Source organism: Apaloderma vittatum, unplaced genomic scaffold (assembly GCF_000703405.1).
Source record: "Apaloderma vittatum isolate BGI_N311 unplaced genomic scaffold, ASM70340v1 scaffold16894, whole genome shotgun sequence".
In the NCBI taxonomy this organism is placed as follows: Eukaryota; Metazoa; Chordata; class Aves; order Trogoniformes; family Trogonidae; genus Apaloderma; species Apaloderma vittatum.
The window spans coordinates 9741-31391 of NW_009713397.1; the positions used below are offsets into that span (position 1 = coordinate 9741).

Consider the following 21651-nt stretch of genomic DNA (forward strand, 5'->3'; position numbering starts at 1 on the left):
TAGCACTTTCAACAAAGGCAAGTTATGAACTGTAGTTTCTCTATTCTGGATTTAGAAATGGTATCACGATCGTTAACCATTCCCTGAAAGTTTTAAGACACATCATCTCCAAAGCAGTTGTTCTTCTCATCTACTTGAGATAAAAATATGCAAAGGCAATACTATTTGTGCCTCTTTCATTTAGAAGATGGAAGATAACATTTTTTCACGCTGGTACATTTAAAGTAAATGGCTAGGCATGAAGTACTTGAAATTCTTAGTTTCACAACAGTGGTGTTGGCAACACAGGAAGAATGATCCCACTAAGCCAACTCTGGCATGTTTAGAGAGAGAAAAAGACGTCAATGGGGCAAAAAATCAAAATAAAACAAAATATTAAGTTCCAGGAAGGTGTGAAGCACTGTGGAGTACAGAAAAAGGCATATTAAGCACATGTAACTGGTAGCGTAAACCAAAAGGTACTGTCTGAATTAAGGTATTTTAGGACACGCTGAAAAAGTGTACATCTACTTAAAATACTCTTCACACACAATACACTGGATTTCATGTATTTCCTTCTAGCTATTTAGTGTGCTACTTTTTTTGTGTACGAAAGCTATTTTTACACGTTACATACAGATGTAGCAATAAGTGCATTCCTATGTATACTAAAGTTGAGTTACTAAAAAAAAGCTTTTAAGTGTTCATAGTGAAACACATTACGAAAAATGCTTTATCAGAAGGTCTCAGCTTACTTTATTTGCACCCACTGATTTTCAAAAAGCTAACTACCTGTCACTTTCATGGGTTCTAGACGAAAGTCTTCAAGTTAGAAGTTTAGGCAAGCCAAAGAATACATAGTCAGGAAAAACAGCTGTAGATCTAATCTTTTCAGAAGGAATCCAGAGATACTCAAGTTATTTTTTTATCTTAAGAGTACTAAAACCCATTAACAGTGGGATGGTGCTGTCTGGGACAATCTTAGGCTCTCTTGCACCCACATGCTTCTTTTTGCTGGATCTAGCAATCACGCAGCTGCACTGAGATGTTTTGGTGGAAAACTAAATTCGTAAGAGACATTTCTCTGACGATCAGTCAGTTTGTCCGAGCCTTGCCTCAGCTGCACCGTTGCAATATGGGAAGAGGAATGAGCACAGGGCCAAGGGGAGGAGGATTTATGGTAGCCAGCAGTTAAAATAGCTTCAAATGCAACTTCATACTCTCAACTCATCGCTGGGTGCAGTAAGAAGAACAAGAACGTTTGAGGTCTTTGAAGGTCTGAAGAAAAGGATGGACAGGATGTTTTTTTCTTGAATTTCCAGTTACTCTGGACTTACCTGATACAAAATATACAAGTTGCAACAGCAGCTGGAAACCTAGGAGAGCCTCTTGACTGTATGTGAGGAGCTTTACTGTAAGAAGCACACAATAAATAAAGAGTCTAGGTCTAGCTACTTCAGCTAAGGCCAGAAAATGAACTGTATCTTGTATCATCTTCGCCAATGAGCATTCAAGTTTCCCAGCTAAGTGGGAAAAGGCTTGCAAACTTATTTTTGGTCAAAACGCGTGCAAAGTTCAATCTTGCAGATAAAGCCATAGCACAGGCCTCATAGCAAAATAAACTGCAATTAATTTACTGCTACTCATATTGAAAACCATTTTATTTAACCTAAGGAAGGATATAGTTTTCTACTTGGCAACCATAAATCTAACAGACTAAACCACACTTGCCAGGATAGTGCAGTTTTTACTTGCAAATTTCATTCCTGATTTACTCATTAGACATTTTTAAAACGTATTTTGAGAGTGGTATTCTCCACACTTTCTCAGCCTAACTCAGCAAAACACAACCTAGACGATGGCTAAAAATGCATCTGGTATATCTGAAAAATCTTACCCCAAATCCACATAAATACAGTTTTAAAAAAAAAATTTAAAAAGCACCTGAAATCAATCAAATCCTTTTAGTCAGACACAGAAAATAAAAGGGGGGAAAAATATGAAAAAGGAAAGACTGGCTTAGCAAAGTATTTCTGAAGATCTGATGTGGTAACTATAAAGAACTTGGCACCAAAGCACTGTCATGAAGGAAAAGAGAACCCAAGTCAGCATGCTGCCAGGATTCATACCCATGCACCAATAAAAATGCCTTTGCTTCCCTTACTTGAAAGGCTAAGGATTTGCTGTAATTTGAAGGCTACTCATGAGGACAGCACCCTCTGTAGGGTAAAAACTCTTCTGAAGAGATTCAGCAGGGGTGCATGCATAGCTGTATATAATTACCAAAGCAATACCCCAATGACAGCATATCATGAACAGAGCTAGTAATACATCACACTATGAAAACCTCAGGTTTACTATGGTCACTAGTCAATACTGCTAAGGGTTAAGTTTGGTGGGAGTTGTTTTTTTGGTTGGTTGGTTTGGTCTTTTCCCCCCTGAGATTTCCAGGTATTTTTGCAAATTGCATAGCAAAATCACTTTTATTTTGGTAAACACCGCTAATCCAAGTAAAAATTACAAAATATTTAAGTAAATTTAGCGTTGCCATTTTGTGTTTTGTTTCTCTAGCAGCAAAAAAAAAACATAATCAAAGAAAAAGGACAGATTTATAATGACACCAAAAAAACCCCTAAAACACAGTGCTGGGAAGAGAGATTTCATGGAAGTAAAAGACCAAAAATTGTAGTCTAACAACATTATGAGGTCTGATAATTTTCTTCTCATACAGGTTTGTATCTGAATAGGTAGGATATTTTCTAGGCAAACATCTCAGAAATAGTCAGGAAAACATGATTTATTATTCTGCTTATGGATTCACTAAAAATTCCAAGACCAGACCCAGGCCTTTGCCAGTGTACTTCAGAATTTTAGAGTATGGGAAACGCACTCTCTTTACTAACACAGTGCTAACCGCCTGGATCTTTGAAAGCTAATGGTAGCAATAAAAGCAGCTTCTAAATGTTGCATGCATTTTTAAAATGGTATGGAGATCAAAATGGCATGAAGTAAAATGAAATTAAGTTGGTTTTATAACTTGTGAGTCATGTCTGGCTCAAATTTAATCGTAGGTAATTTTTTGCACACTTGCAAACAACTGCAGTATTTGCTATTCGAAAACTGCAATTGCAAAGCTAACATTCCTTTTTGATGCTTTACTATTTTTCAAACGCCACACAAATTCATAAAACACAGCAGCCATACAGTAGCTAAAAGCTGCCATGACTGCATCCACTTAGAGAAATTTTGCCAGTAAATAGCTTACATCCCTAAAACAATTCATGATTGAAAAGAAAATATATGAGCAGCCAGCATAAAACCAGGTACAAGCTTGGCACAGAATTAGCACAATGGACTGAGACAACTGCTGTTTCACACTTTTTCAAATAGAACTGTCTCTTGCTTGAGACAAAACCCACCCCGTAGACAACGCTATGCTGGAAGCTGCGTGCATTTTATCAATCCTGATCAGACAACTTCTGCTTTTTCAGAGTTATATTAAGACAATAATTAGTCTGTTACAGAAATCGATCAGGTATTGCACAAAGAAGCAGCATCCTCCTGAGACTAAGCTACCTTCCGTCACCTCCACACTTCACCGGCACTCTTCTGGTTATGCAGCGCTGCGCGACCAGAACACGAGTTTTCAACAAGCACGCTTAAATCTGCATGATTATTTTTTAATTGTGCATATGAGAAGGCCCATAAAGGATAAAATACGCAGCAGTGATGGTGTCATTGCTTCTCATTCAGCTTTTGTCTAAGTGTAGTACGACAAAAACTCAAGCCTTCAGTCATGAGTGTCCACTCAGAAAGCTAGACAGTGAGTTTAGAGCGCATCAGCTACTGCTTCATGACTTCTTGGAGGCATGATCTTAATTCATAAATTGAAATAACCTAACATGCATCTACCGTGGGGCACACACACGCATGTAAACTGTCACTCTGAAGTGACCAATAAGCTGTTAGATACACGCCTGACACATTCAGTGCCTTCATTGATCCTTGCCAGCTTATTTCCATGGCCCTGATATTTCTTCACCTCTATGAATTACCATGCTGAAAATTAATAGCCTTGCCAGTTTATTTCCATGGCCCTGATATTTTCTTCTATGAATTACCATGCTGAAAATTAATAGCTGCAATAGCAGGCTGTTCTTGACCTGCAAAGACTACATTCTATCACTTGAAGCAGGATAAGGAAGATGAGGTTAATAGGTACACACCACACACAGCACCCAGTACAGCCGTATTTTAGACATTTCAAGTCAGCTGCATAACATCTAGGTAGTGATCATATGTTTGAATTTGATTTACCCAAATCCACACATTTAAAAAAAAACCACATTATTTCAGAAAATGTATATAAGATCAAAGTAACAGAAAAATGTGAATTAGATAGGTTATAACACAGGAATGTGAAAATAGCAAAATCTGGCCTAAGTCTGATGCCGTACTACCTAACAAACCCAGTTGTTAGGGTGAGCGTTTCATTGGACAAACAGACAAAAGGACAAAAGAGAGTGAACTGAGAGAAGAGCTAGCAAGGTAAAAGCACTTCAAAATTAGTCATCGGTCTAGCTTGCAAACAGGATCACTAATGAAAAATTGGCTGTATGTACTCTATTTAAATTCAAACACGATATAATTCCTCAAAAGACAGAAGCAAAGGGACACTTGACAGCCAAGCATCAGTTTTTAGTTTCTCAAATTCCCAGTCTGACTCAGAATTGAATACAGATCCAGCAGTTTCTTTGTTTTGCTATCAGAGGAAATTAATTTAACAGACATAATGGCAACAGACTACACCGAATCAGATCACTGACACGCTCATCCTAGAATAGACCTTAGGGGATGAAGCGTAAAAATTATTCTGCAGGAAGGAAAAAAATGCCCAAACTACCCCAATAAAAAGGCATTCACCAGATATAGCATCATTTCAGCCAGGTAAACGTTATCCTAGCTTATGTATTAACTATCAGACAAAAGGCCAACTACAGTCCAAGTTCTCCATCATACTGGCATTCCCATAGGCCACACGTCTGAACAAGAGTGGAAAGGGAGAAAAGGAATAGTGTAATAGCCAGTTGTGCTTCTTTTGTATAGCTCTTTTCTTGCACAGATCTTTCTGTACAGATCTTTTCTGAAAACGCTTGTAGTTGTAACTGCACAAGATGAAATGTTGCTATGGCAAACGGGAGAGTCAAATCTAAATCTCAGATTTGATCAACATATTTGAGTTTCAGAGATCACACAGCATCTTGCCAATACAGATGTCAAACTGCATACCTTTGCATAATTAAGCAACTGAAGCAGTTATTTGACTATCTTTCACTTTAATAAACTGTCTAGCCTAAGCTCTTTGTAAAGACCACTTCTGATAAAGCATATTCAAAGCAAATTAATTTGCTAACTTTCTAAAGATTTCTGTGTGGGATACTACTTGCTCATGACAATAAAACACGACTTATCTTCAAACATATAAACAGCTGGCCTTTTTAGGAAGGCTCACTTTCTAGATTGCAATTAGCATTATGGGAAACAGATCAGCTGAACTTCCGGCATTGACAATTAGGTCAAGTTGAGGTGAACCCAGCTGCCCTCAGCTCAGTTTACAGCTCCCTTCAGCTGATGAAACAACCTTCCTGTTGGAACATCTCCTCCGCAGGAAAGTCACTGTCAAACTGTCAGCCAGGCTAACAGGCAGAGAGACCTAAGGATCTGATAAGGAGGTCCTATTTTCCAAGAAATTAAACCAAATGAGCAAGAGTTCTGGCCTATTTGACCTCTTGTTTTCTTAACAAACAGTTTCTAAATCACAAAATACAGTAAACATCCCAGGATAGCTTTTTATGTGTTTTTGTTGCTTACTTGTGAAAATATTAATACTCATTTAAATGTGCACTTAGGTGAGATCACTGCAAGGAAGACAGAAACAAGCTATTTTGGTTACAGATGAAAAGTGGCACCAAGAACCACAGGAATCGTCTAAAGCTCCAAGTTTGTAATTTATCCAAAGGACTGCGCCAATAAACTCTTATTTTACGTAAAAATAACACTCTGATACAGATATGAGAAGCAAAACAACATTACAGCTAGATTTTGTTTTTAAATTGAGAACATGGTAGTTAATTAAGTAAATGAGGTTGCTTACCCTATCATTATTTTACCAATATATTTCACATTCCTAATTGCTCTCTGACCTCTTCATTTATCAGGAAACCATTCTCCAAAGGCAAGCAGCCTATGCTTTAATAGATGGGACAAGAGGAAATCATTCAATTGTGTTGTCTTTCCAAAATCTCACAACACTTACGGTTTGCATTAGTTTTCCATAAATCCTACTTAGTTTTTGCGGGTCCAAAAAATAACCTTACATGATAATACATGTCTGGCAGCAAATAATAATAGTTACTGTTTAGAAATCGAACTTTTAGAGTACTTCATACTCTATATGTGAAGCAGATTTGATTGTAAAAAACAAGTCACATTCAGTGATCAAGAGTTCATCCCCTTCTTTCCTGCAGGCCCCCCTTTAAGTACTGGGAGGCTGCTATAAGGTCTCCCCAGGGCCTCCTCTTCTCCAGGCTCAACAACCCCAACTCTCCCAGTCTGTCCTCGTCAGGCAGGTGCCCCAGCCCTTGATCATCTTTATGGCCTCCTCTGGACCTGCTTGAGCAGGTCAACATCTTTCTTACTTTGGGGACTCCAATGCTAAATACTGATTCTCCTTAGTGTTTTTTCCTATGATGATCACCACATTCTTGAGTGTTTCCACTAAATTATTCAATATTTCTCTTCTGTTATCTGGCCTACCGAGATTTAGGCCAATGTTTTCCAAAACTGATCAGCAATAGCTCAGTTCTGGGTGGAGCAATAAAGATGTTTAGGAGTTAAAGACTCTTCAGAGGAAGCAACTTCAGATGTCTCACGAAGAAGTCTCCCCTACCAAAGCACGTACACTCGCACTTGTGGAAAAAGTCCTCCTCTTAAAAATTTACCAAATCAGCACAGTCCCTAACTAGTCAGGGCTGCGGCAGCCCACAATGAGCTTCTACCTGAGAGACACTTTATGCTTTAGGAGTGTGTTTAAGTATATATAGAAAAATATACAAAAAATATATACAAAAATATACAATAAATATAAATATTTCTATAAAAATAACACAGATAACTCAGCTAACCTCACTGGTGTGTTGCATTTTCCCTATGGCAAGCAAAATGTAAAGATTTCACAAGGTAGAGTACACTGAATATTTGTATAAATACTACAGTCTGACTATAAGATAAGGCATCATAAAATCAAGTTTGTCGTTGCTACAATTTGTAAGTAATCTCAATACTATCTCCAGTTGAGTGTTTCCTCTCTTTTCTGGATTTGGGGTCTAGCTTCAAATGCCTCCAATTCCTGTAAGGTACATTTGGTGCCATCTGTTGCAAATATATCACAACAGTCAGCTAGCCAGTCCCAGCTTGTGATCCATACAACACAGATTTTGGCCTTTCAGAAAAGACTGCAAAGAAAACCAATATTTTTAATATTAAATTCAACCAGATATGCAGATAATGTCTTTTCTTTCATACTGTATTTAGCCAGCGTAAAGCATCTTTACCTGACAGAGCGTCTTGTGCTTCAAAAAATGTGCTGAGACCTCCTTTCACATAAGCCAGGCTCCCTTCATTTTTCTTATTGGCTTGTTTCTTCAAATTCACAACAGCTGTTTTGAGTTGATCAAAACTGAAAACAAACAAGAAAAACCCCTTGACATTCAAACAAGATAAGGTTAGCTAATGAATAAACAGAACAAACTACTCAGAAAATTAAGTCAGCTACTTTTGCACCAACTGTTAAGGACTGAGTAATTTCTAATGAATGTGCTTCTTGATAAGGACAATTTACTCTTAGCCAAAAGAGGTTTTGGGGTCTTAGTTTTAATACTAAATGGAGGGCTCCTATCACTTGTGATAGAATAGACTTTATTATAAAAATTAGTCAAGAAATTTCTTCTAAACATGTAATATTGTTCTTGGTTAACTGTCTGTACTACATTAAATAGGTTGGCTACACTAGGTTAACTACAGGGATATTAGCAGTCTCTTTTAAGAATGACATTTGCTTAACTCTACAACTTAGTTCACAACCCTTTTTCACTTCCAGTTTCTGAATTCCTTCAATGTTTTTATATTGGTTTGGACACACAGTTCAGAACTGAACACAATATTAGTGAAAAAATAAAGAAAAGCTGAACAGACACCTGCTTTACGAAAGTAAGTTTTTATATGTAGTCTTCTGAATTGCTTTTGGAAGAAATTTCATAAGGGAATATTAACCACTACCTGATCATTTTTGTTTGTATGGTAGGTTTCTTTATATCTTAGTTTCCTGATATTTCTAGATTATTGCCAGTTTACACTTGATTTCACAGTTTTATTTTTTTGCAAGCAACTGTATTTTAGAAATCTTATGTCATGACAGTTCCTCATTACTTGCATATAATTTTTCTGTTCATTACTATGAATACGTTCTCAGTAGTTGTGCTACTGGATTATAAAAGCATTGTCATTAACAAGTTCAGAAATACAAATTTAACAATATGATTTTCATTCTTGATGTCTTTTCTCCTATCTGCAGGCCAAACCCATCTCCACGACAAGAGGGGAAACATCAAAGTAAGGAAATGAAGACAAAAAGCAATTCCACCTCTTTGCCCATTTTAAACAGCAGTAGAAAAAGACATATTAAGAGAACAAATCAAACTGTAGCCCAGGCAGCATGAAGGCTGCTGCCACCTGCTGAGAGACAAAACAACCTGGTGCATTTACAGGCATTTTCCTTTTTATTATGATGATGTCATAGCATTGTGCTTTATTTCCTGTTTCCATCTGCTGGACAGAAATCACATTACTCAGTAACTGGATTGGTCTACTTGAGCATACAAGACTTACTTACCAGTGGCATTATGAAACTAACAAAAGTCTGTACGGTTCTCTCTTTAACCACTACTTCATGTTACCTGATGATCTAATAGTATGTCTAACTGGTTTATTTATATACGTCAGGATATTGCAGCAGGTAAAAAAATTAAATAAAACAACATTTTCATTTTGATTGCTTCAAAAGAATTTCCTTTAAGGAAAAAACAGACATAAGCTAACCAAAACATCAGCGCACCACACATTGAGCACTCCCAATCTCTGAGGTTACATAGAGGACAAGAACTAAACCATTGCTGTGTGTTTCCGGAAAAACAGCACAAGTGATACGGGGCAGATAATGACACAATTCCAGAAGACTACGCATTTTTAAGCGGGAATTAAAAAAACAATCAGTTTTACTGCTTCTTTAGTTAAAAAGTTGCAATTAGACTCAAAACATGATTGGATATCCACTATCCTTTGAACCAACTCCTGCTGAGTTTTAAACAGCTTTTGCACTTTTAGCACTAAGATTTAGATTTTACATACCAAGATAAACTGAATTAATACGCAAAAAACCAGCTTCCATTTAAAAACAAAAATTAATACTTTTTACTCCACTGGATTGACAAGACTATGGCTTGAAACTGTTGGCATGCAAAGACACAAATAAATGGAAGCTTTGTGATCTTTATTTTATTTTTGCAAGAAAGATAAAGTCCTTAATCTAGTGCTAGACAAAGTGTTAAAAATGTTTTTTCTTAATGGGAAGCTTCAAGTTTACATGACAACGGACTTTCAGGCACTGACCCACTGGGATAGTACAAGTTAAATAATTACATCAACTTGAATGGCCCCCTTTAATTTAAGTTACCAATGCATAGTACTGATGACCAGAAAAAAATGGTATTTTTACTGACACCGTGTCATATTAGAGATATAACCGTTACATCGTGCCATTGTTCATCATTCTGATTGAAAGAGTAATTTCATCTATTCTTAGAAGTCATTTAATTCCTTTTCTGGATCCACAGCATCCTTAAATGTACCTAAGCCATCTATGACAGATAGCTGTCAAATCAAACCTCAGCACTCTCCAGTGATGGTGATTCTGCAGCTTTCTAAGTTAGCCTGTGCCAGGGTTTAAGTAATCTAATATGGTTTATAATCTGCATCTAACCTAAATCTTCCTTGTTGCAAACAGACAGCTTGTCCCGTTCTTCTAAGTTAGATTACTTAAACCCTGGCACAGGCTAATATGGTTTATAATCTGCATCTAACCTAAATCTTCCTTGTTGCAAACAGACAGCTTGTCCCGTTCTTCATAAACCAAGAACAACTGATGGTTATCCTTGAAGTGCCCACTGTGAGTTTCAGAACATGTATTAATTTTGTTTCTATTCTAAAAGCACCTAATTCATTCAAGCTGTATATTCACAGTTATTAATATATTCCTATTTTTGTGACTTGCTCTCATATCCTTCTTAAAGCAGCAGCCAAAAGCTGGCAGACCACTGCAACTGCAGCTTTAGTAATGCTGCTCAGAGTAATTATCCCCATCTCTTATCTGACATGCTGATACACCCCAGAAGATTAATTGTACTACACAGCCAAACAGGACTTATGGCATGATACAAATACTAGATTGTCTTCTGTACTACTGTTGCCCAACCCCAGGTGTGTACTCTCCTGCTTGCCTGTCCCACAGCCTTCAGAGCTTGGCCTTCAACCATTTCATGATTTCACAGCTAAGGCTGCCACTGGTTACCACATCTCCTGCCTTGCCTGCAAGAATCATATTTAGGAAAGCAGCACTCCTGATTGTCTGGCCACCTCCTATAAATATCAGGGAGGTTAGTCTTGTACAGGAACCAGGGTCTGCTCACTGGAGCCTTCCTCAAGTTGCTTAAGGAAGATCCCACTGAAATACCACCCTTTTCCAGCCTCTTGAACAAGCTCTCAACCACCTAGCTACTTGCTCCATAAGCGGGGCCATATATATTCAAACTGTTCTTTCACACAAAGGTCAAGTCCCTCTCTTTCACAGAACCACAGCATGTCAGGGGTTGGTAAGGACCTCTAGAGCTCATCTAGTCCAACCGCTGCCAGAGCAGGATCACCTTCAGTAGGTCACACAGGAACACGTCCAGACGGGTTTTGAATGTCTCCGGAGAAGGAGACTCCACACCCTCCCTGGGCAGCCTGTGCCAGGGCTCTTTCACCCTCACAGGGAAAAAGTTTTTCCTAATGCTTTTGTGGAACCTCCTGTGGTCCAGCTTGCACCCGTTGACTCTTGTCTTACCACTGGACATCACTAAGAAGAGCCTGGCTCCATCCTCCTGACACTCATCCTTTACACACCTGGGCTCCCGTGCTTTTCTTCTTTGTCCTCAGGGCTTTGCATTCACCCTTGATCTGTTCTGCATCTCTCTTGGCAGCCTCAGTGGTGCCCACAGGCATGAATAAGAATATGGCAACAGCTCAAGGGCGAAACATAAAGGAAATGTCTTAAAAACAGCTGCAAAAACTGTTTGCTCTTTCTTTATTATTCCTTTACGTTCTTTTAAAAGCTGATAATCCCTAAAGTTATCAGGTTGTGATAGACAGAATTAATTTTGAGTCACTCCTAGTTACCTGATCTCAAAAAGATGCTGTCACTACATGTGCATTAGGTAGTAATGCTCTCTCATTTTGGCTTTTCAATCTATCATTACTTGAGAGGAAATTAAAGTATTTCCCAAGTAGATTAATGGCTATTTCTGGAGCTCCTAAAACCTCTACCCTCCTCCCCCAAGAAAAGCAAACCAATCAACCCACATCCATTTCTACCATTAGACAACAATATGGTATTATGAACTAGATTTAAAACCAAAGATGTTAATAGTCAAGATTTTAAGAGAATTACCTGAAAGATCTTACTTCTCCATCTTTTTTTACTACAGCATTTTCCAAAGCTAACAATACTAATAGTTTTAATCCTAGTCATTCGTTCAGTGCCCTTATCCCGAGCCTCTGCTCATGACTTAAGTTAATGCCTGGAGTTTCCACTCAAGGCCACATTGCTGAACTTCTTTAGCATGCAGACAGACACTTGCCATCTGACACGAGGTGGAAGAGGTCATAAATTACCTCTGGTTAAAACAAAGAAGTTTTCTTTGTAACCTCATTAAGCAAACTGGTTGATTCAAGTTTCTATCCAAGCATAAACACCACAGGCAGTAGAGACTACAGGTCTATTACTGTAAATGTCGACCACTAATGACAAATCTATTATAGAATGAAATAACATCAAGTGGTTTGCATTTAGAACAATTATTTATATGATAGCATCAAACCTTGTTGTTGAATGATTCTCAATCAGGTACCAGGCAGCAGAAAAGTTTTCGCTAGTGAAATCAGCACTCATCCCAGGAAACAACGCCTCTAAGTCTTTCTGAGGAAATCTGCCTCTGAAAAATTAATATTAATGTTCTTCAGTGAGACATTCTTGTGAATAACTTACAATTAAACGTGTCACATTAAAAACAAACAACACACACAACAAAAAACCCCCAGATTGTATTTCCATCTTGTTGGGACATAAACTACAATTAAATCTGGTATTACAGACAGATGTAGCATGACTGGGAAAGACACGATTTAAATCCAATGTAAGTAAAACTAATTTTACCATTTTGATTTCACCATTACCTGACAGAAATATTGCTTGTACAAAATGCTTCTAAAGAAAGAGAACTGCTGCCTTTAAAAAAAAAAAAGAGACTAGCCAGACTCACCAGGATACTACTAGTATTCAAATGCAGGAACACTAATGATCAAAGTCAATCAGTCAAATCAGTACACCAAGCCAAGTAAATGAGAGAATATTTTCTGCAAGCTGTGAACGAGTATCTATCTAACTTTAAAATGACAGGACACGACCAGGTTGACAGCTTGTAAGTGACCAGGCACCATCATTTCTATTGGTCCACAGGCAGTAGAAGTCCCACAAAACATGAAGACAGATACACAGAACATTATACACAAACTATACACAAACACCGAAAGAAATCCTGAGGTAAAAATCATCCTCTTGCAACTGATCTGTCTGCTCGTAGCACACAAAACATAAAGGGAAAGGCTGCACGTCAAGTCAGAAACAGCACGTTTTGTTTTTATTCAGTCTTGCCATGCACAAACACAGCATGTGAGCCAACTCCTTCCAAAAGCAAATTCTCTAGAACAGTATTTTTGAGACTACAAGTAGCTTGGAAGATATTCATACAGAAAACGTACTCCATTTATTTTAAGTCAGTGTAAAAAAATATTTAAGGCACTTTTTGACAAAACCAGGACAATCTTCATCCCTCAGTTCAGACTCATGCGTAACAGTTGGCCACACTCACTCCACCAGAGGCACCCCATGTTCAGAAACTGCTTGTGGCAAACGCATTTACTTTTGATCAGCCTCAAACTGGTCAGGCAGTTGGACTAGATTATCACTGTAGGTGCCTTCTGAATGAAATATTCTATTCTGAAAAATTACTACGTCATTTTTGGATCACAACGTCAGGCTCAAAAGTCAGTAACATGCCTCTGTGATACCCAAAAGCTAGGTGAGCTCTCTTACACAGGGCACACTGTACCCAAGTGCAAACCTGTTGTACTTTGCATTTGAGATCAAATTTGGGTGGAGGTAGCAATCTAGAATCAGCTACTGGAATTACACTTAATACATATGAAAATCCATTTGAATGGCCAAGAAAGCAACGATTCATTAGTTCTGTTTTTTCTGTCATCTAAACATGTTTCAAGACAGCTTGTGCTGTTTTATTACAAAAAGCAAACAGTAGATTAAATGAAGCAGATCTAAAGGCAGGCACATTAAAAAGCACAATTATACAGAATCAAGAGTTGTTTTGAGTAAGTTAGTATTCATATCCCAAAGGCCATTAGCACAAGCAGGTAGAAAGGACGTACATAAATGACATGACACGGAAGTCTTCCATCAGCAGCACGTGACTGCAGCAGGAACACAAAATAATGCTTTTTAAAACCAAGAAAAAAAATTTAAAAATGAAATGAGATGCAAGGAAAAGCGATGACAGATATGGAAAGCGGAGGGATAGAGAAAATAGTGTGAAAAACAAATGTAGCAACTAAAACTTAAAGTCTTCACACACCTCGGTGTTCAGGGAAAAAGGTAATATAAACATAGTTAATATAAAAATTTGTAAACATAATTAGCAAGGTTCAGGATTATCAATGACCCTGAATTTCATGAATGCCAGTCTGTGAGCAGAAAATGCTGCTGGATGTAAGGAAAAGAAAAGTTTTCTTTTATCCTTCCTTTAAAGATACTGTGAGAAATTTTACTTTTCATTCAAAGTAGTCAGAGCTACCCAGCAGGCACATGAATTTGCAGGATAGTACTTCACATGTGATACATGGCATGGCTGTCGAAAAAAAGCTTTTATATTAATTCTGCACATGGTGGCATCTTTGCAGTCAACTAAATTTTTAATGCTAAAAACCAAAACGAATAAAAAAATTTTCAGTTACCTCAGAAGAAACTCAGACCTCCAATGCAAGCACTATCTAAGTTCATGCAAGCACAATATAGAAGCAGAATTTTGTTAATATTTTTCCAAATTTCAATTTATTTTCTCAGAAGCCAAAAGAAACAGATATAAGAAAGCATGCACACTCAACAAATACACCACTACCAAACCCTACTTATTATTGCAAGACTGTAAGACACATGTGTGGCAGTTTAAGCTTACGTGTAAGCTTATACAATTCCGGGGGGACGACCCAACTATTTTATATATATATGAAGCGAGATAAACCCCAATCATGTAGCTAGGGATGCAGTAGAATCCTGCAAATGAGCTTAGAACAGAAGACACTGGGACAGAAATGAGGAGTTTTTTTCATTTTGATGTTTGACTGCACTGAAAAGTTAATAGGCAATTTTTTCCAGTAGATGTATTTGTGCAGAATCATAAATTAGCAATGCATTTATGGGTGCTTTTATTTATGTGGACATATTTTAGACATAATCACAACAGAGTAGAAACATGAATGTGAATGTGTGCGGTATGTATACTCTGCAATACTCTGTGGTGCAGTATCCTTGTTTTTATCATAAATTTTACCAGTAGTTTTTCCACTAACAGATATGGGGAGCTTGGAATGACTTGCTGCAGCTGTCTTCACAACAAAGCTCCTCACTGAAAAGTTCAAACTGAAAGCAACTGTATTTCTAAAATGTCTGGCTAGATGCATCTAAAAAGAGACTGTCTCCACATACACACAAGTTTGTTTCATTAACTTCCATTAGCAAATTAAATAAATAAGTCCTTGGAAGCTGTTCTCACGAAAACTTGCTCATTGTTTACTTATAAACAAGTACATATGTGACTTAAGTACTTCTGGTTTACTCATTTCAGTATTACAGGGTGAATGTGAACTAATAGCAAAAGCTGAGACGACGCTGACACACAATGAAATTGTTGATCATTTTTCTGCTAATTTGCTCATTACACAAGAATCACTTTAGGAGGTAACTCTGAACACTTTATCATTGATTAAAAAGCAATCACTGTAAAAGAAACTGGGACGCACACATTGAATCCAGAACATCTCAGAAAAAGAATAGAGAAGTTTACCATCCTTGACAACTCTATGTATTTTGCTACCTTTATAATTTCAGCAGAGGTACACAGATTTATATTTTAGTACTTTCTGCTAAGCAGACTATTTTACTTAAAACCAAACCAGATTTGGTACTAGACTTCTAATTAATGTTTTAAAGTAGTCTTACTCATCCACCAGCAACCATTTTATATTTAAAAGTAATTCCGATTTCACACAGTGTTTATATTCACGACAACTACAAAAAAAAAAAAAATTTGGTTTCGAGCCACTACATCCCTTCACTTCCTTGTAACATATTTTGTACAGTCATACGGTATTCGATGCAGTGGTCCTTGCTTCCACATGAAGGTACACACACATCTACTTTGGATTCAAAGCACACAGGGTGCAATCAATTCACATGCACCCACAGTTTAAGTCCCTCCCTCCACCACCCCAAACTTTAGGTTCTGTATGGCCTGATACTCAATAAATCTAATTTAGCTTCACAGCATATATTGGCTCTTGCAAAATCTACTGCGGAACTCAGGCATATACAAAGCAGTTACGTTCTCCCGAGGTTTAGGATTACTTGTGATCTCCATGGGTAAATCACAGCTTCCAAGCAGTCACAACCAAGTAACAGAAGCAGAACGCCACGGATACTAACGAACAGAGCACCCAACCATGAGCACAGCTTAGCAAGCTGTAATTTTTCTGTAAAGATTATTTTGCTCCCAAGAGTTTCAGAATCTCACACACACTATGCTTTTCTGCATACATGGCGATATTTGTAGATTAAAGGCAGGTCCCAAAACAGGATACGGCCACCAAAGGGTAACTTGAACTCCAATTCCACAGGAGTTTATAGGTCAGAAGGAGCAACTTTAAATAAACACGGATTCTGAATAGCAATCAGCATTAACAAGCTCCAGCTAGAGCTGCTGTACATTCTGCCCTCTGTCTGGTACCAGACAGACTCCCAGCAGCAGCTTTGTACCAGCTGCACTGTGTTAATAATGCGTGCAAAAAGACCGGCATAAGGGACATTGGAGTAGACTAAACATGACAAATCTGAAGGTGTTAACAAAGGTCTTTCCAAGAGCCAAAAGACAAGGATGCACTCTGGCCATTACTCCCTAGGAGTGTCGGGTTTATCAGAAATATGACAACAAAACGACAGCCATAGCTGTGAAATGGCAGGATGTGATAAGAGAAATCCACTAAACGGCTGGTAGATGCAAGCAATGCACCAGCCTTAGAAGCAGTAAGTGTTATTATATTATTTAACATCATAAAGCTCGGACTCCATACTCCTACATACTGCATCTCTCTCCCGCAGGTTTCGCAGTTTTTCTGCACGCATCTTTCTGCTAAAAGCACAAGCCCATCGCATTCAAGGCTGTTTCCATACAAAGCAATTAAACAAATACCAAAGCCTCACGGCGACAAGCTGGCGTTTACCATTAGGTGGCAGCAGCAGATCATGGGTTCCCTCCTCCCAGAGGAACTGTTTTGGAAGCCGGCGTGGGAAGAGGGAAGCATCTGTATTGAGTGGGTGGACACAGAGGGATGTGGAATGTCCTTAGCATGTCAGCCTTTGCTTTCATGTACGAGACGGATCCACTGTCATGACCTCTGCTACATGCAGAACAACAAACACTCGTCAAAAATTCTCTAACCACCCCTAGGTCTGACTGCTGTTACTGCTTTGCAGAGAATGGATTTTCTTAACCTTTGATTAAACAAGGACTTGCAGGAGGTTAGAAGTGTGTGGTACATCTGAACAAGCAAGTCATTCACAACTCTTGTCTAGATCGACATTCTCCACCAACAGGTTTCAGCCAGTGCCTTTATGAAATAGGTATCATATTCTCTCACAGAACTGCCCAAAATGCCAAAGAATCCTATGTTGGCAGCACACAACCTACCAGCCCAGTCTCGTAACAGCTCTAAACTGCTAAAAGCAACCCAAGGACTGCAACGCTGCAGTTAACGTCAGCAACCTCATACCAAGTTCCACATTTCTCAGATGGAGGCAACTACTCTATACACTTACTTTCTTCTGACAAGCTCTTAAGACTTCTGTAAAGGTTTCTGACTAAACGTATATTCAACAGCCAGGAATATTCAAGAAGGACAAGGAACTGCTGGAGAGAGTCCAGCGCAGAGCCACAGAGATGATGAAGGGAGTGGAACATCTCCCTTGTGAGGAAAGGCTGAAGGAGCTGGGTCTCTTTAGCTTGGAGAAGAGGAAGCTGAGAGGTGACCTTATTAGTGTTTATAAATATATAAAGGGGAAGTGTCACGAGGATGAACCAGGTTCTTCTCAGTGGCAAACAATGATAGGACAAGGGGTAATAGAATCAAGCTGGAACACAAGAGGATCCCCTTAAATTTGAGAAGAAACTTCTTGTCAGTGAGGGTGCCAGAGCCCTGGCACAGGCTGCCCAGGGAGGGTGTGGAGTCTCCTTCTCTGGAGACATTCAAAACCCACCTGGACGCGTTCCTGTGTGACCTACTGTAGGGGATCCTGCTCTGGCAGGGGGTTGGACTAGATGACCTTTTGAGGTCCCTTCCAATCCCTGGCATACTGTGATACTGTGATATTCCTTGGAGAGGAAGGTAGCACAGACCTTCTGCACATTTAAAACAAGCACAGAAGATAGTGATGGAAAACTCAAGTTTTCTATCAGTCTTTATTCCACCTGAGAAAAACAGATCTCAAAGATTAAATATTTTAAATACCTAGTTCATGGCATGATTTAAACACATCATAGCACACAATAGGCACTAAGTGATAGCAATGTAAAAAATTCATCTAATTGGATCAGTTCTGTGATTTAAAAGATAAACAACTGTCAGCAAGGCAGGAGAACAACTGTGTGCAAACACTCTTCTACAAAAATATAATTTGTGACTTTAACAATTACCACTGAAACAATAACGAGCAAGTTCAAGTTTCATTACTATATAAATGACTTCATTATTTAGCAAGCGAGATTCTTAGTTAATTGTATGGCACAAGAACAGCAATTAGTTCTTAGAAAATAGGAAGAACTTATGAGCCAGAAATTATGTATACCTAGCACTTGTTGAACTTGCAGGCTAAAAAATGATGTCTTGTGTATTGTATATACATATAACCCTAAAAACATCTTGACTACGTAAAAAACAAGGAGAATGAGTATATATCCACAATTTTTACTTTGCATCCTTGACACATTTGAATGAGCACAAAAAGAGACTTCCAGTGTATATTCTGAGCATACGTATCACTCCTACAACATATCTACAAGCAGTGTCCTAATTATTAACAGAATGCGTTAGACCCACTGTTACCTATTTCCTGTAAATCACAATTCAAACATTTTGTTCACTTAAATCCCAGTCACTCCCAATTAAACTCCAATCTTAAGTCTTCTGAGTCAAAATAAATATTTTTTGTTCCTGTGTTTGCCTAAGTTTAATAATTGCTTTTTTTTCCACTACTTTGTGCAATTTCTCGTTACTTATTCATCCCATGCATCAAGTATTTGCAAATATGTGAGCTTACTTAAAACTATATGTGGCATTAGAGGTTTACCTTATAAAAGAAACATGACATAGCTCCAGTTTTTCAAGCCAATTATGAAAGCTTTTCCATTGGGAAGGCACTTGTTGATTAAACACAGAATCTTCCATCTATAGTTACAACTACTAACACTGTGCTGTCACCCCTAGCAGGAGGGGACACCAGGCTTCTCCATTCTTTCCCCTCTCTCTCCTCTCCACAATTTACCCTTCAATCCCTCTACAGAATTACTTCTATATGGTCTAGTCTGCCTTCTCTCAAAGTGGTCATTTTCAATACCAGTGCTTGTCATAATCTTCACGCTTCATCTCCAGGGAACTTGGGAGTAAGAACTATCAACTCTGGCTTTGTAGTCAACTACAAACTTTTAACTTTTGTTAAAAACAAATTAAAAGTAACTGTATAATAACCATTGTATTTACAGAAAAAAATGTATTGCAAAAACCTATGGATAGAGGACTATGCAACAGGACTAGTTATCTTCACTTAAATCCCAGATAAAATAATTGAAAAGCCATTTCAAGGTTCAACAAACACAGAATTAAAGCAGAGAAAATGAGTTTTAACGTCAACCAGTTACAACTCTTTCCTACAATGTTAATATGTTTGACAACACATTACAAGGACTTCAAGATTAAGTGCTTCATTGAAAAAAAGTAACCAGATAAAATTACTATATTGTCATTTTAAAGGAGACTAGCTACAGTAAAATAGATTATAAACTTAGTTTTATGCAATGCCAATAGAATATATATAATGGATTAAAGAACTAACTATGAAAAAACCTCACACAAAATCACCCAAAAACATCCACCAAACAACCCATGAAGAGGCAAACCCAAGCGCATGTGCAGATAAAGTTTTACTGAAGCTCACATTACTCTTTCATCAGTATTTACATCATCTGCAGTAATAGCTTTATCACCAATAACTTTTTATAAATAGCTGGTAAAAACAAGAAAGACTGCCATGGGGACTGAAAAGGACAGACTTGCCAAGGAAGCAACAAAAAGAATAAAAGAATCCGGGCCATTCCTGCACAACAATGAGCAGCCATGCCATCAGCAAAAGTACCAACCCCAGAGAATCCGCTCACAAGCCACTCATTGCTAGTTGTGCCAGTGTAGCACTGCAGTAAAAGCATTACTTGTTTGGTTTTTGTTTTGTTTTGTTGGTTTTTTTTAATTTATGACTAGTGGAGAGAGAGTGGAGAAGACACAGGAAGTCTTCTAGTAAGATGCTGGAATAACAGTCACAGCCCCAGAGTCCACATTTTAACTGTGTTGGAAAACTGGAGAAGATGAAAGAATTACCCGTCAGAAGTTATGTCAGAGGCTTAAGAAAAATACTTATAAAGAGACAAAATATTCAGCTTATTATAAAATAAAAAATATATATATTTTTTTCAATCTAGGAAAGAAATGCACAGCCAGAGGCTGGAAGGTGGTAATGGACCCACTAGAAAGTCCATGCAGATTTTAGGCAAGTGCTGCTTCCCCACCACAGCAAGGTAACAATGGACACTGCAGATTTTCTCCAATATACCCCCCCTTACAAACGGAGTATTCAGCAATGAGACCCTTAGTGACAGGTTAATTTTAAATAGCCTTTGGTTTTGGTAGAGCTGGTATCTTGCTTAAGAGAAATATTATTCCTGATGATATTTCTGGGAGTTGGGTGGGTTTGGAGCCCTAAGAGTGCTCCCCATTTAAAGCCCCCTAATTCCATTTATCATTCGCTATAAGGTTTCTATTTCAGAAAAAAAAAGTCATAAATTCCACCATACTTACGAACAAAAGTAAGGAGGTCTGTGGGTTTAGAAAACAGTATTAATATTCCAATAAAATAAACTAGTTGATGTGGTGCAATAACTCACATTTTACAGCGCAATTTTAGCAACAGATAGCAATCTAAACATCCTTAAAAGCCCCATGAAACTCAAATGCAACAGTAAGTATTCTGCAACCGCAATGTATAAACCCAAAGCCTTAGGTTATTTATCAATCCTCAAAATCTAAATATCACTGCGGTTCAATATATCGTGCCTTTAGATAATCTACAGTTCTAACTGATGATCCAAAACCGAGTATTATGAAGCAGGATAGAACATGCACCAACAACTCTTTTGAGTACCAAATAGCATACTAACAGCTAATACACATATATTTTTTAAATCTCTCCTTCCCCTGTAAACCATTAAACTTTTCTGGAATTCACAAAGGCACATATAGAGAAAAATCACTCAAAAAGTGGATTAAAGGCATTTGGTACTCACTTGTCTATCTCAATACCGAGCGGATTAGCTGGACGTAGGGACAAGGGGGGAATCCCTTTGTTCCTGTCAGTGCGCATGTCATAATAGTTCATTTCATCCACCCAGACAGCAGACTGATCCAAGATACCTAGAGAAAACAGAGCGCAGATCCTTAAAACAACAAGGGCGGTCCAGCACCATCAACTTCTAACATACTGAATTAATTTGAAAAATCCTGATAAATATAAAATGCATACCTAGGTAATATATTGAAAGATACATTGCGAAACAACCTGGATGCAATTATGCT

At 38.0% G+C, this 21651-nt stretch overlaps 1 protein-coding gene across 1 annotated transcript in view; it reads right to left on the minus strand.

The window, feature by feature from the left end:
• The window catches only part of LOC104273147 (exocyst complex component 2), a 35113-nt gene that overhangs the window by 7318 nt on the left and 6144 nt on the right, over positions 1-21651 (minus strand). Inside the window, exons 3-5 of the mRNA XM_009868376.1 lie at positions 21363-21489; positions 12231-12344; positions 7593-7717 (exon numbers count right to left, since the gene is read on the minus strand). Coding sequence (XP_009866678.1) covers positions 7593-7717; positions 12231-12344; positions 21363-21489 — 366 coding nt within the window. The remainder of the gene's footprint in view (positions 1-7592; positions 7718-12230; positions 12345-21362; positions 21490-21651) is intronic.